The sequence below is a fragment of the Mastigoproctus giganteus genome, chromosome 8, assembly GCF_048544385.1.
Source record: "Mastigoproctus giganteus isolate SK-2022 chromosome 8, ASM4854438v1, whole genome shotgun sequence".
In the NCBI taxonomy this organism is placed as follows: domain Eukaryota; kingdom Metazoa; phylum Arthropoda; class Arachnida; order Uropygi; family Thelyphonidae; genus Mastigoproctus; species Mastigoproctus giganteus.
This window is the reverse complement of record NC_143582.1, coordinates 122,171,915-122,192,524: the sequence shown is the minus strand read 5'-3', so window position 1 is coordinate 122,192,524 and position 20,610 is coordinate 122,171,915. Positions and strand designations below refer to the sequence as shown.

The window sequence follows — 20,610 nt, the reverse complement described above, 5'->3', positions numbered from 1 at the left end:
ACTACAGATTCAGAGAGAAAAAGAAAAGCAATATCGATAAACAGAGGGGGACTGTGTCAAAAATTCTTACCCGGAAAAATTTGTAGTGGCCTCATACTAGCGTATATGGCCAAAATCACCTCCGGCCCACCGCGGTTTTCCCGGTAAGGCTTATGGCCAGTCCGCCTCTGTCGATAGAGAAAAAATATGAAATTGTGAAACACTTTGAGCGAAATTAAAGACCATGTGATATTGCACATACTACAGGCCTAAATGAGGCAACGCCAAGAATTACAAAGAATGCAGAGAAAATAAAAACAACTTTCATAGCAGGAACAACTCAAAGTGTAATTAAAATCCATTAGATTAAAACACAAAGAATTGGAAGAGATGGAACGGCTGTCATCTGTTTGGATAGAAATTCAAACAAAAAACAAGTTTGCTTACGATAGAAGCAAAAGCAGTAGCAATATTTTATTATGCAATATTCGTAATAAAATACATATTTTATTACGATTATTTATTGTGTTTGGTAATGTTTTGGTTACAAATGTGTGTTCAATCTTAAGTGGTCAGCACCTAACCCCATTTTTCCCATAGGGCCTGTTGTTTATATTGCACAATTTTTAATTGTACAAGCGTTTCTAGGAACACAATTATCTTGGTATACGAGGACTGACAGTACCCATATTTCTGGCATTTAAAACATCACAGTTGATTTGGGATGAATGGCCTTACGTTGCAATTTATGTACCCAGATGTTATCGAATTAGGAAATGATGAAGTACTAAATGTAAAGATGATCCCTATCCCTATGCATGGCGATTTTTTTAACAACTATCACACCCTCTGGCTTTAGTTCAGAGCAGATTTCTTCCTCGGTAACTCCAAGGAGGTCCAACTCAGAAATAACGCCCCTCGACAAATTTCGTGTTCTGTGTGGTGTTATGGCAATAGGTATTCCTCTGATTGATACTGCTCAGAGTACCTTTCACTTTGATTTCAATTAAGGGATTCCCGGAAGAGAGCCTCTTAATTGATTTTGGATACCACCACAGAGTCCAAATGGGATGCAAGGGCTACCCAGGAACCATACCTGCACTGCTGCCAGTCTGAATCCCATCCCTTGGACCAATAGGGTAGGGGCATGGCATTGGAACAGTTGACCCCTGCAGGCAAACCCATTAGCTGATTACTAATCCTGGCCAAACCATCCAGAGACGACCACCTTGTCGAAACGGGCCAAAGCAGTGTGTTAAAGCTAGGCGCCCTCAACCCCAGATCCCCTTTTCGACTTTTCCAAGGTTTCAGTGCACAGCAAACACACCAGATTCCAATGATGTTATCCAGGAACTTAGGCTGTGGGAAATGGATCTTGTGATGCTAATGTAGCAGACCAGCAGTGTTACTGGGAGGTCCCTTCACCATGTACAGGTGCTCACGTCCAGGGATTAGCTATTATGACACAGTATTAAAAGAAACAATTGCATAAATAATTATCACATCACCTAAGTAGATTTCAGTAAAGCTTTTGACACTCTTCTACACAAAAAGATGGCTATACAAATTTTAGCAATATGGCACTGAGGCAAGTTATTAATATGGATAGGGGAAAGTTGAGTGACATAAGACAGAGGGTAATCATATAAATGGTGTACTGCTCTTCTTGGCCTAACATTATTAAAAGAATTCCTCATGTTTCAGGTATGCCCATTACTTTTTTTCAACATTTATTAATGATATTATGTCTAAGTCTGAGAGAAAATACAACATTTGGCAGAATAGTAGTTAATGAGAGGAATCAAGACATACCATTGTGACAAGATTTAATAAAATTAGTCAGATGGGATGAGAAGCAGCAGTTGCCGTTTAACATTAATAAATAGGAAGTTATGCATAAGGGCAGAACTTATCCTAGAATTACACACTAACTGGATGAAAAACAAAAAAAAAAAAAACAAAAAAAAAAAAGACCTAGGATTAATTGTGTAGTTCAACATGGAGAAATGGCAGCTAGCATAGCTCATGAGGTTCTGTCAATAACATGCAAGAATTTTAGCAGCAGGGACAAATCGGTGATTATCCCATTGTATGAGGTAATGGTTAGGATGCAGGCTGAGTACTGCATACAGGTATGGAAGCCTTATTTCAAGAATGATGTGAATTTGTGAGGAGAAGAGAAAGGGAACAAGACTAGTCAAGGGCAGAAAAGGGTATTCGTATCAGGAAAGACTTCAGTTCTGTAATATACAGTGCACAGAACTAAGTGGAGACCTGACTGAAAGTTTTAAAGCTTTAAATGGATTGAGAAAACCATATGCTGTGGAATCTAAGCATATGAAAACTATATGCTCTTTCTTAGCCAATGCACATAACTAGATTTAACTTAAAAATGAATTATTTCAGGATGGATGTGAAAAAATTTTTTTCAGACAGAAAGTAAATGAATGCTGGAAGAAACTTGTATCTAGTGTTATAGAAGAGGGAAGTTAGAATAAATTTAAAGACGAATTTGACAAATTGTTTTTTTTTTTTTTTTTTTGTAAGAACTAATACTGACAAAATATCATAATTTTACTATGAAAATATTCTAATGTTCATGATACCCAACCACCCACTTAGGGCTTACAATACCAATCAAAATCTTAATACCGGTATTTCGGTATTTTTAATTAATGAAACCGGGATACCGGTATTCCAAAAACAAACGTTTTATTCAATAAATTTTGATGACAATTAGGAGCAATAAAGTAAAGAAAAAAAACAAGTACTGTAATTACTTGAATTATTCATGTTGTAAATAAACTTTTATTGCAATAATAAATATTCTGAAAAAATTCATTAAAATACAGTTATTCTAAAAACAAAAAAATACATATTGTTAATGCAAAGTTTAGTTATGTTTAAGCATCCACACTACCTGTCCGAATAAAGTGAGCTCATAAGAAACATAAGCAATCAATAGTATGATCATTTAAAATGGATCTAATTTTGGTACATAAGGTATTTGATTAGTGGCAGAAAACGTACTTTCAGATTCTATTCTGGTACTATTGTACTGAGATAATCGTAGACAATCTCAGTCCATATTTTCTAGGCTTTGAACTTTTTTTTAGCAAAAATAGTTAAAAGTATTTCATTAATTTCCAACTCAAATTCATCTTTTAAAATCTCATTGGAGTCGGGCAATTTCTTATACTGAGTCCGGAAGAGAGCAAAGAGTGGGGATAAGGAATAAAGAAGAGAGCAAAGAGTGCAGTTAAGGAATTATTCACATATATAAATGCAAAGAATGCAAAGAACAGAAAGACAAATCACATTGGACCCTTATGTAATGGACGTGGGATAGTATTATATAACATAGCTGAAGTTGCAGATGAACTCAACAGTTACTCTGCCTCGATATTTACATTAAAAAAACCCTTTGTGTCAATGAGATATTATGGAAGTGAAGTTAAAAAAATGTAATTAATGATGTTGAAATTTCAAATGATTATTTAATGAGAACTTTTGCGCCCACAAGCAAGTAAGGATCTTGTGGTTGATGGCATATACTCTATAATCTTAAAGGAGGCAGTAAGTGAGTGCATTGAACCATTAAGGCTAGTTATGAGAGCATCACTGGACAGGAAAGATTCCGTTGGATTGGTGTAAATTGGAACATAAAGGTAGTTCTAGGAGTGTAAATGGGAAATTACCAACCGGTCAGTCTAACTTCAGTAGTAGGAAAAATCATGGAGGTAATGATCAAGGGTGGAATTCAGGATCATTTAGATGGAAATGGAATTCTATAGGATACACACCTTGGTTCTTGTAAAGGGAAAATCAAGTTTAACAAATCTGGTTAGCCATTTTGACAGGTCACTCGTGAGCTGGATTTAGGGAATAACTTAGGGGATACTACAGAAACCAAACACTTGCCAAAGCCCTTGGATTCGTTTTCCTTTTTACAATTGATTTTTCCTGAATGGATATGTATCATATCTGAAGAAACTAATGCAAATACTGATTGCCTTCAGAGCTCTGTGCAACAAAATATAGCCCTCAGTCTTACACACTTGCTACAATCTGTGCACCAACAAATGCCACACCCTCCACTTATGTGCAATTGAGTTTTAGAATTTTTTTTAAATATTCTGCTAAACTTGGTTCCATAAGTACAGTTTCAGAACATTCCCAGCTTACATATACCCACATAATTAATTGACATTGCTTTGTTTATTGTATATATTCTTCCATTAACAGTTAATTTATGTTTTCTGCTTACTTTTTATTGGCTTTTCTCTTGTTAACTTTGTTTTATGTTAGTGCTTTAGTGTTCTCACACATATTCTAACCACTGGCACAATTGGCCATTATAGGAATTTTCTGATGTAGTATTCTTGTCATTTCCTTTTTCAACATTAAGCAATAAAGTAATGATAACACACAGGAAACCAATATTTTATGTTAGTTATCTGAACTGAATAACTATAAAAACAATAATTACTCTACATAAAATTAAAGATTAATCATTACACAAAATAACTAGCTTATTTAATGTTCTGACAGTACAAGAACTAAAATATAAGTTGTTGGTTCCCTATGTAATATGATGGAATTAATACATCTTAAGTGTATCTATAACAAAATGTGACATTACTGTAACATCAAGTAATTCTAACAGGTAAAACAGATTAGTACACTGGCACTGATAAATGAATTCACCTATTGATAAAATTAAATGAATTTTAATGCTCAAAGTTTTATAGTGTATTTTAAATTTTACCTTATTTTTTCTAAATATTCTGGGGTATTCTGATTGGCCATGTTGGATGGACTAATATGAAGTTTAAAATCAGGACCAAAATACTCAAAATAATCATTGTATGGTAATTCTGAAAAGAAATGGCATTAAATCATTTGTCAAACTGTGCCGAACAATTTTATTTAGTGAAACTTCCCGCAACACAGACAGTCATTCTAGTGGGCAATTTATCAAATAACTCTTCAATAGTGGGGTGGGATCAATCTTACAGGAATTAAGTTTTAAAAATATATATACATATACAGTGTATATGATATACTATTTATTTGTTTATATACAGTGCAACCTCGACAAACTTCATACAGCAGTTTCAGATATCACAGTCATGACTATGGTATCCTAAACAAATTAGAAAACAGCAGCATATTCAAAGAACAAGCAATTTCATAATGGAAAGTGGAAAATGCAAATACTGTATACACTCCTACCATATTTCCAAAAGGGCAAATTAGCTAAAATTTGTTGTATATTTGCTTTGATATATTCAGTTCATTTGCAGCTTAATTTTTGCAAAAAGGACTCATCAGAGACTAATTACTGTAGACACCCAGTTTCTTCCCACAGCTAGAGAGGCAATAAAAGAGTACATTATTGAAACACTAATTATGAAGAGCTACCTCTGGAGGGGAATACTGCTACCATTCATAAAGGGTGTTACATTAGTTAAAAAGTAAATTTTTGTAAACAACACCAGAAGAAATTTTGTTGACTAGAAGTTACACTTGGATAGCAAAACTTGCTAAGGTCTAAATTAGATAAAAATATACATGAACTGACAAGTGATTTAGAAAGAAATCACGTGACTCCACTTCAGACTATGATAGACCATACAGTTCAGTTTTGATTTAGTTTTCTTGGAACATGATAAATTCTAGGGCATCAGAAAAAATATATATTCTGGGGTATTCTGATTGGCCATGTTGGATGGACTAATATGAAGTTTAAAATCAGGACCAAAATACTCAAAATAATCATTGTATGGCACAGTAATACCCCGACTTACGCGAACTCGGAGTTACGCGGTTCTTGATTTTTTCGTTTGGCAACACTGCCACCCACTATCTTCAAGGTCGTTTTTCATATGCTATCGATATACGGTGCGACAGCGGAGAGTGAGAGCGAAAGATGAACAAAATTCAACTTTGCTGCCGCATGAGCTTCACACAAGAATTTGCATTCCAACTGTCATATTTATATGTGTACATTCGAATTCTTGCTCAACTTTTATCGGAAATTACATCGTTTTCACGAAGAAAAAAACTTTCCAGGCTTTAAGGTTCCAAAGACCGATTGACAGTGATGGTTGGCAGGAATGCAGCTGGTGACTGCAAGTTAAAACCTCTCTTAATTTATCGCTCCGAAAACCCAAGAGTTTAAAAAAATATACCGTATCTAAAATTAGCTTACCAGTGATTTGGAAGTCAAATCATAAAGCTTGGGTGACAGCTTCCGTTTTTGAGGACTGGTTTGGTCACCACTTCATACCCGAAGTCGAACATTATTGCAAGTCTAAACAGATTCCATTTAAAGTGATGCTTCTTATTGACAATGCACCCGGTCACCTTCCTGCCACCCTAATTAATCTCGACCCACGTGTGAAAGTTGTGTTTTTGCCTCCAAACACAACCAGCTTGCTTCAACCGATGGACCAGGGAGTCATCAAAACATTCAAGGCCTACTACACGAGGCGTTCATTTGCACGTCTGAATGAAGCTATGAGACAAAATACCGAGATATCTGTTAAAGACTTTTGGAAACAATTAAATGTTTTAGATGCAGTAAGAATCATTGAAGAATCTTGGGATTAAATTCACAAAAAAACATTGAATGGTGTCTGGAAGAAACTTTGTCCATCTTTTTTCAAAAACGAGACGAAAACAACGCCAGAAACTGATCATATCGCTCCTGTGATAGAAAAAGTTGTTAATCTTGCCAGGCAATTAGATTTGAAAGTCAATGGTGATGATGTCAATGAGCTGTTGGACTCACAGTCAGGAGCTGACAATGAATGAGCTCATAGAGATGCGTGAGCAAAATGTCACTGAAGTATCCGACACTTCAGACCCAGTTCCACCAGAAAAGCACATGACAATTGCAAGCTTGACAGAAGGTCTCAGCTCAATTGAAAAGGGATTAAAAATTTTAGAAAACATAGACTCCAACGAAGAACACATTATAGCTACAAAGCAAGGAATAAAAAAATTATTAGCTTGCTACGAAGAAATTCTGCGTAAAAAAAGGCGCTGTGTCGTCAGACGAATTTGTTAGATTTTATGAAGCCATCGACATCGAATTAACTTTTTTACGTAACTCATTTATTTTTTTAATACATATTTTGTATTAATATGTATAAAGAACTGCAATTTTATTAAATATTTTTCTTCTGAACTAGTGTTTTTGTTAGTCCTTGGTCCCACTTAAACAAAATTTATATGTATTTATATGCAAAGTTGTACCCTGACTTACGCGAATTCGACTTAAGCGATTTTCGTCTGACCCACCTATCGCGTAACTTCAGGGTATTACTGTAATTCTGAAAATAAATGGTGTTAAATCATTTGTCAAAATATGCCAAACAATTTTATTTAGTGAAACTTCCCGCAACACAGACAGGCAAAATTAGTAAATAAGGACTAGAGTAATGGCCAGTAAAAGAAAAAATTTTACATTGAAGAAAAGTTAAAGATTACCAAAAGAAGTTAAGAGTGGAAAAACAACATGCAGTAAATTTTGCAAGTGTGGAGTTCCAGAAGGATCGAAATGGATGAAAGAGGAACAAAAATTTCATTAATTCGTCGGCTCTGTAGAAGATGAAGTAGGCCTTTGAAGCAGAAAAAACTGGGTGAAAGCAGTAATGTGACCGATGCTTATGCAAGTGAATTCTACAGAAGTGTAGTGTATGAGTACTGATAAATGGGATAAATTTGAAAGCACAAGGACTTAAATTTAATAAGCTGCTTGGTGGAGATGGAAGGCTTGCCATGGGATACTCCAGGTTAGTCTTGTAAGAATATCTGCATTTGGAGACATTACAGCAACAGAAATTTCTACACAATATTATTCACCATGGTGAATTTAAAGATGAACAGCTGCACAACTGTGACAAAACAGTGCTGAACTTCAACCTGACAAGTCAATGGATATTAAAAAGGCATCCAACAAAGTGGGCAGGAATTAGAGTTGCTGTGTGCAAACAATATGTGGAAATTACGAGCTAAATCCATTGTACATCGGATAAAGTTTTAGGTCCTCAGTGTTTTAAGCATGTCAACATGAATCTCAACTTGTGATTTATAAAAATAGCTCCAAAAATGACAATGACAAGCATATTTTTGTTTAATGATTTGAAAATAAGTTTACACAATTTGGTGAGACACCATTTGCTTCCCAATAAACTTGAAGAAAAGGCTCTGTTACTGTTGGATCCCTGCCCAGCTCCTCCCTTGGGTTTATCCTGAAATTGAAAGATGGCAAGATCAGAGTCACTTTTCATACCAAGGAACACAGCTGCCCCAATTCAGCCCATGGATCAGGGCATTATTTGAGCCGTCAAGGTCTACTATCATGGTGAGCTACTTGCTGGTGTTGTCAATTCAGAAATTCAAGTTCTAGAATTTCTGAAAACATTAACACTAAAAGATGTTGCATACAATATTGGATTGGCATGGGGGAAAATAAGCTCAACAGCAATAGAAAACTGAGGGAAAAAATTTACTGGAAAAGACAAGATTACTAATAATAATCTTGAATTAGGAGCATTTTCAACACAAGAAGTAAAAGTTACTCAAAATATACTTGGTGGAAAACTTAGAGTAAATGACCTGGCTGCTTGGATTGAGGTGGATGCAGAAGCCCCATTTGTGCATCACCTGCGCAATGAAGAAATCACAGCCTCTGTTAACAGTGGAAAGACAATCAATATACAGAAGACCAGTTACTCAGAAGATAATGCGGATGACTCATGAGGAAAATGGACTAGAAATTAGCAAAGTGGTTTAAAACTTTAATAAGGTAATGGTGTGGTTGGAAAGTCAGAGTGATAGTGAAGATTTTCATTAATTTGCATCTGACCATCATTACGAATTATGTACTGAAAAAAACGCTGTCATCAGTTCCAACAAATTAAATTAAATGACTATTTCAGATTGGATCCAAAAAAATGAAAATCCATAAGTGCATTGCGTATTAACAGAATGTAAAGGGAATAATATAACCTTTATTACTTTTAGTTCTTAATAATTTTAACCTGTAAACTCATAAAACATAAACAATTTAAATAAAGTAGTTATTTACTTAATAAAGTTTATTTATATTAAAAAAGAACAAGTTCACTAATAACACAGGTATTAAAGTTTTCACCAAAAATCTTTGTTATATCGAGATTGCACTGTGTGTGTGTGTGTGTGTGTGTGTGTGTGTGTGTGTGTGTGTGTGTGTGTGTGTGTGTGTGTGTGTGTGTGTGTGTGTAGAAAATATAATAAAGCTTGCTTTAAGTAGTAAAAATATTATGCAAGTTTAACAACCAGCACAGCGAAAAAATCTTTGTACTTCACAGACATAATGAACCATTTCTCCTCCATTTCTATGAAATGGAGGATAACTTCTGTTAGAATTATAAATATAAATTATAAGGTTAACAAAAAGAAGTCATTTAAATTATTATACAAAGTGAAACAAATATAAAATTTTACACAAAATGAAGTTACAAATTTTATATACTCTAAACTATTGATTAAACAATACTTCTGCAACAGTCCATTCCAGCATCATTTAATAATGCCAAAGAGTTGCTTCTACACGTAACAAAACAAAAATCTTAAAATACAAATACAACATAAAAAATAAATTTAACACATCCTGTGTTACATTTATTTCTTGTGTTGGGTATTCCTTTTATGTGTACGTATCCAAAAATTTCATTACTTCACGCATAGTAAAGTAATGAAATGAAATGAAATTTTTGGATATGTTGTACACATAACAGAAATATACCCCCCCCCCCCATTTTACTTTATCTACTGAATGATCATGAATGTTCAAACTTATAGGAAAAGCTTATCTGTGAAAAGATATTAACCGCCCAAACACCTCCTCATTCATTTTACAAATATGTGGTCTCACTTCCTCTCCATGATATCCATTTTCACTTACAATGTGCCAACCCCACTAATCTTTCTGACACAATCCCAAATAACAGTAGCCTCAATCACCATTCGTGTCAGTCGTCTTAGTTAATTGCTATGCAATTTCTTTTACTATATGCACAAGTAAAGATTGAACTTGTGCATATGGCTGCTCACATATTCACTGTCAAAGGCATGCTAACTTGGAATCTTCTCTCTTTGATTTTCTCTGGATTAATGCCTCTCTCAACCTCATTCTGCCAAATTCATTTGTTTCATTTATCATTTTTCCAACTCCAATAATCATTTGGAACTCTGACTTCCTTTCTCAGAGTGTTGACTTTCTCCAGTCCAACTTTCCTATTGGTGAGGTAATTTTCCTTGGCAATGTTAACATTCACAACTCCCACATTCTTTATTTTTCTAGTTCCACATAACTAGCTGGCTAACATGCCGAGGGTTTTACAATTAGTAATGACCTCACACAGATTTTTCATTAACCTACTGGAATACCAGGCAGTGTATCTCTCTCTCTCTCTCTCTCTCTCTCTCTCTCTCTCTCTCTCTCTCTCTCTCTCTCGCACACACAGGAATGAGCATCAGCCTAGAAAGCAAGTTGCTGGGAATTTCAGGAATTGCTGGATGTCATCATAAAACAAGTAAATACATTGCTTGTGTTAAGTAACTAAGAATAAGAACAGGTGCATGTATACTTAGATGTACACCAATGCTAGGAGTACAGTAAATAAAAAATTTGATGAATTTGAAGTGCTGGTCAAGACATCAAAGGCAGATATTGTTGGGATACCAGAGATGTGGTGTAACACCACATCTCTGGTATCCCAACTGCACATAAGGAATGCCAAATTGGAATTTGTGAGTACAATGTGTACAGAAAGGATAGAGAGGATAGGAATGGAGGAGGCATTATGCTGTTAGTTAAGAAACATAAATCTAAGACAGTGCATCCAGTTGACGTGGGTGGACAGTGTAATGTGGCGTCAGTTTGATGTGACATAAGCCTGGGAAAGCAAAAAATGGGGCAGGAATGTGCTATATACCTAATGAGTGATCAGTACGACAAACAACTGTAGAGAAAAATAGAGTGGGCCAGTAAATCAGAATGTCGTACATAATGTGGGATTTTAACTTCTGAGACTGTGACTTGTGGGTTGATCACTCACACACTAGCAAGATTTTTTGTGGATTTAATAAATGACTGTTTTCGACAGCAGTATATTCAAGAGGCAACCAGGAGTAACGCACTTGATCTGATTATCAGCAGTGATTATTCTGCAGATAAAGGAACCACTTGGTGGCAGGATCACAGTGCACTGATGTGGGATTTACTTAAAGATATAACTGCCATCAGGGTTAAAAGGAAGGATTTTTTCTTTTGTAAAGGTGACTTTGCAAAATTCTATACAGTGGGACCAACTGATGATGTTACCAACAGCAAATTCTAAATGTGAAGCATTCAGAAATTAATACTGACAGGTACTAGGCTTGTCATACCAACTAAGAAATAATGTTCAAAGTTTGGGCCTAAAACGATGTCAGAGGAACTAATGAGACTCATGGCAAAGAAAAAAAATGCATGGAATGCATATAAATTATCAAGCGACACAGAAGCCTATGGTACATATAAGTTAGTCTGTAATCAAATAACAAAAGAGGTTAGGCAAGCGAAGGCAGATTACAAGAAATCTTTGGCAAAGGATGCAAAGAAAAATAGCAATGACTTCTTTACTTATGTAAACGCTAGAAGGAAGAGAATGAATCAGATTGGTCCACCTAATATCGATCGTTCAACTGTTGATGATCCTGCTCAGGTTGCTAACAAACTGAATCAATATTCTGCATTTGTATTCACACGAGGAATTTTGTAGGGAAGTGGAGGCCAGGAATTTATCAAACTCTAACAGGAGCTAAAATTGCTGAAGTTAAACATAAGAAATGTACCTGGGGTGGATGGGATCTATCCAATTATATTAAAGGATACAGCAAAGCAAGGAAGCAAACCCTTCGCCATAATTATGAGAGCAACTTTGGATTCAGGGAGAGGTTAACATGGACTGGAGATGTGCAAATGTATCCAAAGAGGGCTCAAAGGGGAGACATGAGTAATTACAGATCTGTTAGATTAACTTCTGTTCCAAGGACAAAAATGGAGTCACAACGGTTACAGAAGCACTGCAGGATAATCTAGACAAGACTAGTTATAGTTCAGACACAGCATGAGCTTATTAAGGAGAAGTCTTGTCTCACCAATTCAACTGGATATAGTCAGTTCTGCTATAATGCAGAACATCATCATCATCATCATCAGCCATTTTCAATCCACTGCAGGATGAAGGCCTCTCCAGCAACTTTCCAGTTCCTTCTGTTTTGAGCACTGGCCATCCATTTACTACTCAAAAACTCATGAATTTCATCTATCCATCTCCGCCTTTGTCTTCCAGGTTTTCTTCTAGCTCCTCTTGGGTACCATTCTGTTATTTTCTTAGTCCATCTGTCATCATGTCTTCGAGCTATGTGTCCTGCCCAAGACCATTTTAGTTATTTAGTTTTGATAAGAATGTCCTTTACTTGAGTTTGCTGCCTAATCCATGTGTTTCTCTTCTTATCTACCAGTCTGATTCCCAATACAATTCGTTCCATTCTTTGCTGTGTAGTTCTTAGCTTCTCTTCCATTCTTTTGGTGAGTGCCCAAGTTTCACTTCCATAAGTCATGGTGGGGAATATACACTGATTCATTATTTTACGTTTCAGACAAACTGGGATATTGCTCTTCAAGTATGTGACTTTATTTCCTGAATGCTATCCATCCAAAATTTATTCTTCTCTTGACTTCCAGCCATTTATCATTATTACAGCTAATAACTTGTCCCAGATAAGTATATGACTCCACCTTTTCAATTACTGCTCCTTCAATCATTATTTCCCTTTCCGTGGCATACTTGTTCATCATTACTTTTGTTTTAGCCATATTCATCTTAAGTCCAAAATCCTTACTAACTGTGCATAACTGATTAAGATTTTCCTCTAATTCTTTGGGATCGTGGCTTATGACCACAATGTCATCTGCAAATCGTAAATGGTTTAGGTACTCTCCGTTCACACTGACTCCTTTCTGCGACCAGTCTAATCTTCTGAAAGCTTCCTCAAGGGCAGCAGTAAACAGCTTCGGAGATATTGTGTCTCCTTGTCGAACTCCTTTCTCGATTTTAAATTTGCTACTGTCTTTGTCTAGTCTAATAAAGGATGTAGCACTCTCATATATTTTCTTCAAAATCATAATATATGGAGTATCTATGCCTTGTCTTTCCAGTGCCCGAAACATTGCCTTATGCTGTATGGAGTCAAATGCCTTTTCATAATCCACAAATGCCAGGCATAATGGTGTTTTATATTCATTTGCTTTCTCCATTAGCTCTAATATTACGTGAAGGTGATCCGTAGTTGAGAATCCTGTCCTAAAGCCAGCTTGCTCTTTCGGTTGATTCTCATCAAGTATTCTTTCTAATCTGTTAGTAATGACCCTTGTGAACAACTTGTAGATATGGGATAACAAGCTAATTGGTCTATAATTTCCAATTTCTGATTTATCTCCTTTCTTATGCAGCAAAACTATGATTGCATTATTCCACTGCTTAGGCATCGCACCTTTTCTAATGCACTTTGTGAAGAGCCTTGCCAGTTTTTGTGTTATGTCTCTTCCTCCCAATTTTAACAACTCTACAGTAACTTCATCTTCCCCCGGGGCTTTCCGATTCTTCATTTTCTTCAATGCATGTTCTACCTCATCAGGAAGAATATCGGGTATGTCGTATGTGTTGCTACTTTGCAATCCATGTTCCCCACTGCTGGTATCATTCCCTCGCCCCTTGTATAATTCTCTATAGTAGTCTTCTGCTATTTGAATTATGCCTTCTCTGCTGTTTATAAGTACACCATCGCTATTCTTCAGTTTCAGTATCATTTGTCTTTCCGTATTACTGCTCATGGCTGCTGATTTAAATCCTTTGTTTTCCCTTAATGCTTGTTCTACTTTTCTTGTGTTAAATCTTCCTATGTCCTCTCTGAGTCTCTTTCTAATGGCTTTGCATAACTCAGTATACTCAATTTTCTCCCTGTCAGTGTTTTTCTTGCTCTTCATTTGTCGTCTTTGGTTCATCATGACAAGTGTTTCTTGACTAATTTTTCTTCTTTGGATTTCTGTTTCCCTATAGGTTTCTTGGGCTTAATCACTTTCAGAAAGTTGTAATATTCCTCGTCGATATCTTGGTCCTGAGCAGTCTGCAGAAGCTCAAACTTGTTCTTAAGTTCCAGTACATACTGCTTTTTCTCCTCCTCTGTTATTTCAAAGACCTTTGTATTATTTACTCGAGTCACTTTTTTCCTTTCCTTTCCTACATCTATATCAAGTGTACATCTTACCATTCTGTGATCACTTCCAACATTTACCTTATTCAGGAAGGTAACATCATTCACAATATATCTTCTGTTAGTGAGGATGAAGTCGATTTCATTAGTTGTTAATCCATTTGGACTCTTCCATGTCCACTTTCTGTTCACCCTTTTCTTGAAAAAAGTGTTCATTACTGACAGTCCTTGAGATTCTGCAAATTCCACAAGTCTTTCACCTCTTTTATTTCTTTCACCAATTCCAAAATTTCCTATAGTTCCTCTTTCTACGCTGTTTTGCCTTTTTCCAACCTTAGCATTGAAGTCTCCCAGAATAATAGTGTAGTGGGTTTTCTGCTCATCTAGAAGACTCTCAATTTCAGTGTACATTTCTTCAACCTCTTCATCATCATGGCTCGATGTTGGTGCATAAATCATTATAATCTTTGGCTTGTACCTCTTAGAAATCTTGAGTATTAGTCTTGACACCCTTGGTGATGTACTTTTGAATTCCAAAATGTTGTTTTTAAAATCTTTATGGATCAGAAACCCAACTCCATCTTCACTCCTTTCACTGTTTCCATTGGTGTACAGCAGGTTTCCACTTGATAAACTTATAAGTGATTCATTTCTTCTTCTTGTTTCAGCCAAACCGATGATATTCCAATTCACATTTTCTAATTCCTTTTCCAGCTCTAATATCCTCTCTTCACCGATGAGTGATCGTACGTTATAACAGGCCAAGTTCAATTTCCGTGCATGGCAGCCTGGTCGTACCCAGAGATTCTTAGCACTACAGGTGTACCTAAAAATCTCTGCGTTATGTTATTTCTTGCATTAAAAACAACAGGCATTTTGGGAAAAATAGGGATGGGGCAGAGCATTGAAAAAAAGTGTTCAGTCTGGTAAGTAAAACACTAAGAAAAGTTAGGAATAAAATTACAGGTTTAAACATTATAGGATTTAAAATTTCAAGGAAGGGCAAACACATTTCACCATAATAATGTAAAAACCCACAGAATTCCAGCTATCAATATAATCAGCAGTAAGATCGAGTTTACTGTCCATTTATATATTGATTGCACTAACAAGAAAAGCCCAATAAATTGGGAACTGCAAATTGTTTTTGTTTTTTGGTAGTGACCTCCAGAAATGTGTTCCTCTGCTCACACTATGAGGCCTCACAAAATTCCTGTTCAAACAGAAAAATGTGAGCTCATGAAAACATGATTCGGCCTACAATATCACGTGTTATCTTGTGAATACAGCGAATGACAACAATGTGTATCTGACAAATACAACTACAGTAAATGGGAATTATAACCCTAACAAATTTGGAATTTTTTTAAGCTCAAGGGCAAGTTGCTGCTATGGATAAAGGGATGGTTGAGTGGAAGAAGACAGAGAGTGGTAATCAATGGACACTGCTGTTCGTGGATTAATGTCATAAGTGGTGCTATAAGTTTCAAAGATATACAGCTTAATACTCATACACTTCTAAAAGAAATAGGTATAGCAAAATTGAAGGGAATGCCAAATAATTTTACTCTCATTAGTGTCTATTCTACAGAAGAGTGTAAAAATCAAAATGTTAAATTATAAAAATTAATGAAAAGGAACATATAACATTTGCTGTGGAACTGAATGCAAAAACGGGCAAATATGCCCATGCCCAGAATCACCCATTATTTCAATCATAAGAACAATAAACAAAACCGGAATGAACAAGCTGTAGGAACACTCAAATCCAGTCAACAACAACTGACTACAAAATAACTAAAAGAAAAATTAAACTCTAGAAAATAACTGATATAAAATTCTTGCCATCTGCACAAATTGGAAGTGATAGGAATTCCCTAATGAGCATAATTAAATTAAATCATGAGTCCACTAAAAATTTAAAAGGCATAAACCCATTACTGAAACAAAGTAGAACTATTCGAAATTCGGCAAAAAATAGTGCATCAAGACAGAGTCAAGACAGTAATGACACAAGATAAAGAAAGTTGTGTTGAAGAAAAATAGATCAGACTGAAAAACAAAGTTTAACAGAAGTGGCAAAGGAAGCATTAAAAATAACAAAAACATCACAAAGTAAAAAGCAAAGATACTGGACACATTCCTTTAATGAGAAGATAAAGAAATGACTGAAAACATGAAAAATATGAAATATTCATGGAAAAAAAAAAAAAAAAAAAAACACATGAAAGATTATAAAGAATATAAAAACTTTAAAAAACACGTAACTGCTTCAGTATGAAAACCAATACAAGACTTTCAGAATAATTACTCTCATCAGTTACAGCAGGACTTTAAATGCCTGCAGAAACAAATATGGAGATTTATTAGAAATCAAAATAAAGAATGAACGAATATATTAACTTGATCAACATATCAATTACAATCGGAAATGTTTCTAAAAACTTTATGCAGAGGATAGGAATATCACAAGATGTGGAACAAAATACAAAGGATAACAGATTTTATATTTCAAAAATGTATGTACACAGACAAATAGTAAACCTAAATAATCAGAAAACAGCTGGCACTGATAAAATTATTAATGAAATTATTAATTTTGAGGAGGTAGGTAACATCTAAGGGAATGTGAATCGCATAGGAACCCATAACCGGAAACGTCACAGTAAGTCGGTACATGGCGCTGTTCATCAGTTCGCGAGAGGGAAAATTTCTGGTTTACTCATTCAAGCAGTAGTCACCGCCCGAAGAGCATGCATCGATATACGAACTGTGAGCTGGCAGACATGCACCTAGTGTATGGATTAGAAGAGGGCAATGGACGAGCCACTCAACGAATTTATGGAGAATGCTTCCCAGACAGACATGTACTGAATCACCGTTTGTTTGTGCGTGTGCATCAAAATTTGTGCGATTATGGGTCATTTAGAAGTAACAGGAGTAGTGAGGGCAGACCACGTTTGATGCGAACTCCTACCATGGAAGAAAGTGTGTTGAATGCTGTCCAGAATAATCCTACTACCAGCACACGTGCCGTTGCCTCTACCTTAGGAGCGTCTCGTTGCAGCGTACAGCGTGTCTGGCACGATGATTCCTTACACCCCTTTCATCTCCAAAGGGTTCAGTTACTGCTCACCCAAGATCATCATTGCACGTGTGGCTTTTGCACAGTGGTTTCTCCAAGAAAGTGTTCAAGACTTGAATTTTCCAGCCTATGTTTTGGTCATGGATGAGGCTTATTTCACTCGGGAAGGCTTATTCAATCAGCACAATGCTCATGTGTGGGCTCACAACAACCCACACGGTGTGCACCCCCGTGCGGCACAACATCGCTTCGCAATAAATGTGTGGGCAGGTATGGTCGGTGACTGCTTAGTCAGCCCATACCTGTTAACATCCCACATGAACTACGCTAAATATCGGATCTTTCTTGAAAAAGTTCTACCAGGGTTACTTGATGATGTTCCAGCAAATGTGAGACGCAACATTTGGTTTCAACATGACGGGGAGCCTGTCCATTATGGAAGGTGTGTTCTTGACCATTTGAACAAGCGTTTTGGGGGTCGATGCATTGGCCGTGGTGGACCTGTTGCCTTGCACGCTCACCTGATTTATCGAGCCTTGATTTCTTTCTGTGGGGCACTCAAATCTATCGTGTATGAATCGCCTATGGAGATGGAAATGGATCTCGTGGCGAGCCTCTTCTGCGCTGCTGCTGTCAAAGAAACTCCAGGTGTGTTCGACCGTGTCCACCAATCCATGCTGCTTCAGTGTCACGCATGCATCGCGTCTCATGGTGGAGCCTTCAAGCATCTGTTGTAACGTCATGAAATGCATCCATCTCGTACTCCACTGTTAATATTATGTCAAATAAATGTTTGCCACTAATTACTGTCTTGTGTCATTTCTGCTTCTTGTGCCTCTGCTACTACTTTCCTGTGATGTTTCCGGTTATGGGTTCCTATACGATTCACATTCCTTTAGATGTTACCTACCTCCCCTAAACGTTTGTACCAATATTTTTGAGACACCTTGTATATAACACAGACAAGAAACCTAACATTTGGAAAAAAATTTCGTACCAAATCTGAAAAAAAGGAGATAAAAATAAGTTAGAAAATTAAAGAACAATAAATTTGTTATGAACATTTAAATAATACACAAAAGAGTATCAGAATAGCTCATTAATCATTTAGAATTTCGAGATGAAGAATTTAGAAAGGTAGATCAGGTACTATGCAGTATTTATATTGAAGCAAATTATAGAAAACGCAATTGAATTTAATATGACAGTATTCCTATGCTTTCGTCACCTAGATAAAGCATTTGATACCAGTAAGACCGGAAGATGTATTCAACATACTAGAAAGAAGAAATACAGTAAACCCCCGCTATTCGCGGGGGTTACGTTCCTGAGAAATGCCGCGAATACCGAAAACACGAATACTAAGTTATGGCTCCCATAGTAATAAAGGGGTTCCGTTCCAAAGTATAAAATATATAAGAAAAACTAGTCTAAAATCTTGTCTATGTATGTATTATATGTACCTTCATAATATGACTATGTACACAGACAGTACATAGTGAAAAATCGAAATGAAAATAAGAAACGATTTAATATTAAATGTAATATTTATTAGAAATTTCAAACCAGCGCCTTTGCTAGCTAAAAAACTTATCCCGCCAGTGCTATCAAGTTTTGTTAAAGTGTTGATAAAGGAGTTTTGCCTTTTCACGAATGATGAGTGAACTTAACGGAATTTTATTTTGAGTTCGGTCTTCTATCCACAGATTTAAAGCTTTTTCCTTTTTTTCTAATATAACATCATGAGTTAAAGAGCAAATTTTTGAAGCAATTAGTGCGTTTTCACAGACACTACAGCGGTAGTGTCTGTGAAACAGACACTACCGCTGTAGTGTCTGTGAAAACTTTCACAGACCATAAATTTATTTTGGGGGTTTCTAAGAACGTTGTGTGCATTTCGGGACATCTAAGAACATTGGCATTTCAATACTTCTAAGAACTTTGTATGCAGATCACTTTAATTTTAAAGTAGAGTCATTTTAAAGTAAAATCAGTTAGAAATGAACCCATCCTCCGGAAATACGTCTATTAACAAAAGAGAAGTCTCTCTGAATTCGCGAAAAAGTCGTAATTATTCGTGAGTGCAAAAAATGCTGAAGTGTGTAAAAAGCCTTTCTTTGTCCTCTTCAAGTGTATCGACATTGTAGAAGGATAAAGATGTTTACATATTGGAACTGGAAAAGAACATAGCCGGAAAAAAATAAAATAAAAATTTTGAAAGTGCGAGGTTACAAACGTTAAAGAAGCATTACTTCAATTGTTCACCACACAAAGAAGTGACAGATTTTTAATAGCCGGTCCGATCTTGAAGGCTCAAGCGGAAAAATCTGCTAAACAATTTGGATGCGACAATTTTGTGTGTAACAATGGTTGGCTGGATCAGTTTAAAAACCGACATAACATAATTTATGCAAAAATTAATTGAGAATCTCGATCTGCACATCCAATAATGGCAAATGAATGGATTGACCATGTCTGGGCAGATATCAGGAAAGATTTCAATGACGAAGACATCTACAACACCTATGAAACAAGACTTTTTTATAATTTGACACCTGACAATACATTTAAATTCAAAGGAGGAAAAGGTGTTGGTAGAAAAAATTCAAAGGCTCGCTTGACAGTGCTTGTATCCGCAAATATGACAGGAACTGATTAAAAAAAAAAACATTTATCGGGAAATCCTTTAAAACCTTGGCGTTTAAAAAATGTAAGGAAACTTCTTGTGGATTACACTGAAAACAAGAAAGCTTGGATGACTTCAGATATTTTTTGGCAATACAGTAATACCCCGACTTACGCGAACTCGGAGTTACGCAGTTCTTGATTTTTTCGTTTGGCAACGCTGCCGCCCACTATCTTCAAGGTCGTTTTTCATATGTTATCGATATACGGTGCGACGGCGGAGAATGAGAGCGAAAGATGAACAAAATTCAACTTTGCTGCTTTTATGTTTTTTATAGTGAAGGGGAAACACATTTCACCATAATAACGTAAAAACCAACACAATTCCAGCTATCGGTATAATCGCAAATGCAATTAGATCGAGTTTACTACCAGTTTATAACAGATTTCACTAGCAGAAACGCAACTGGATTTTTATTGTTTTATGGTAGTAACCCCTAGAAATGTGAGGTGTTAATAGTGTATCTCTGCCTTTATGGTGTTGTTTATTCAGTTGCTACATGCGCGCAGCTTTGTTTATGCGTATCAAGCGTGCCTCCTCGTTT

The 20,610-nt window shown here is 36.0% G+C and overlaps 1 protein-coding gene across 4 annotated transcripts in view; it reads right to left on the bottom strand.

The window, feature by feature from the left end:
- Nucleotides 1–20,610, bottom strand: part of HDAC1 (histone deacetylase 1) — a 318,028-nt gene that overhangs the window by 97,030 nt on the left and 200,388 nt on the right. For all 4 annotated transcript variants that reach the window (XM_090378886.1, XM_090378885.1, XM_090378887.1 and 1 more), the window contains one exon: nt 4,748–4,856. In XM_090378886.1, coding sequence (XP_090235012.1) covers nt 4,748–4,856 — 109 coding nt within the window. The remainder of the gene's footprint in view (nt 1–4,747; nt 4,857–20,610) is intronic.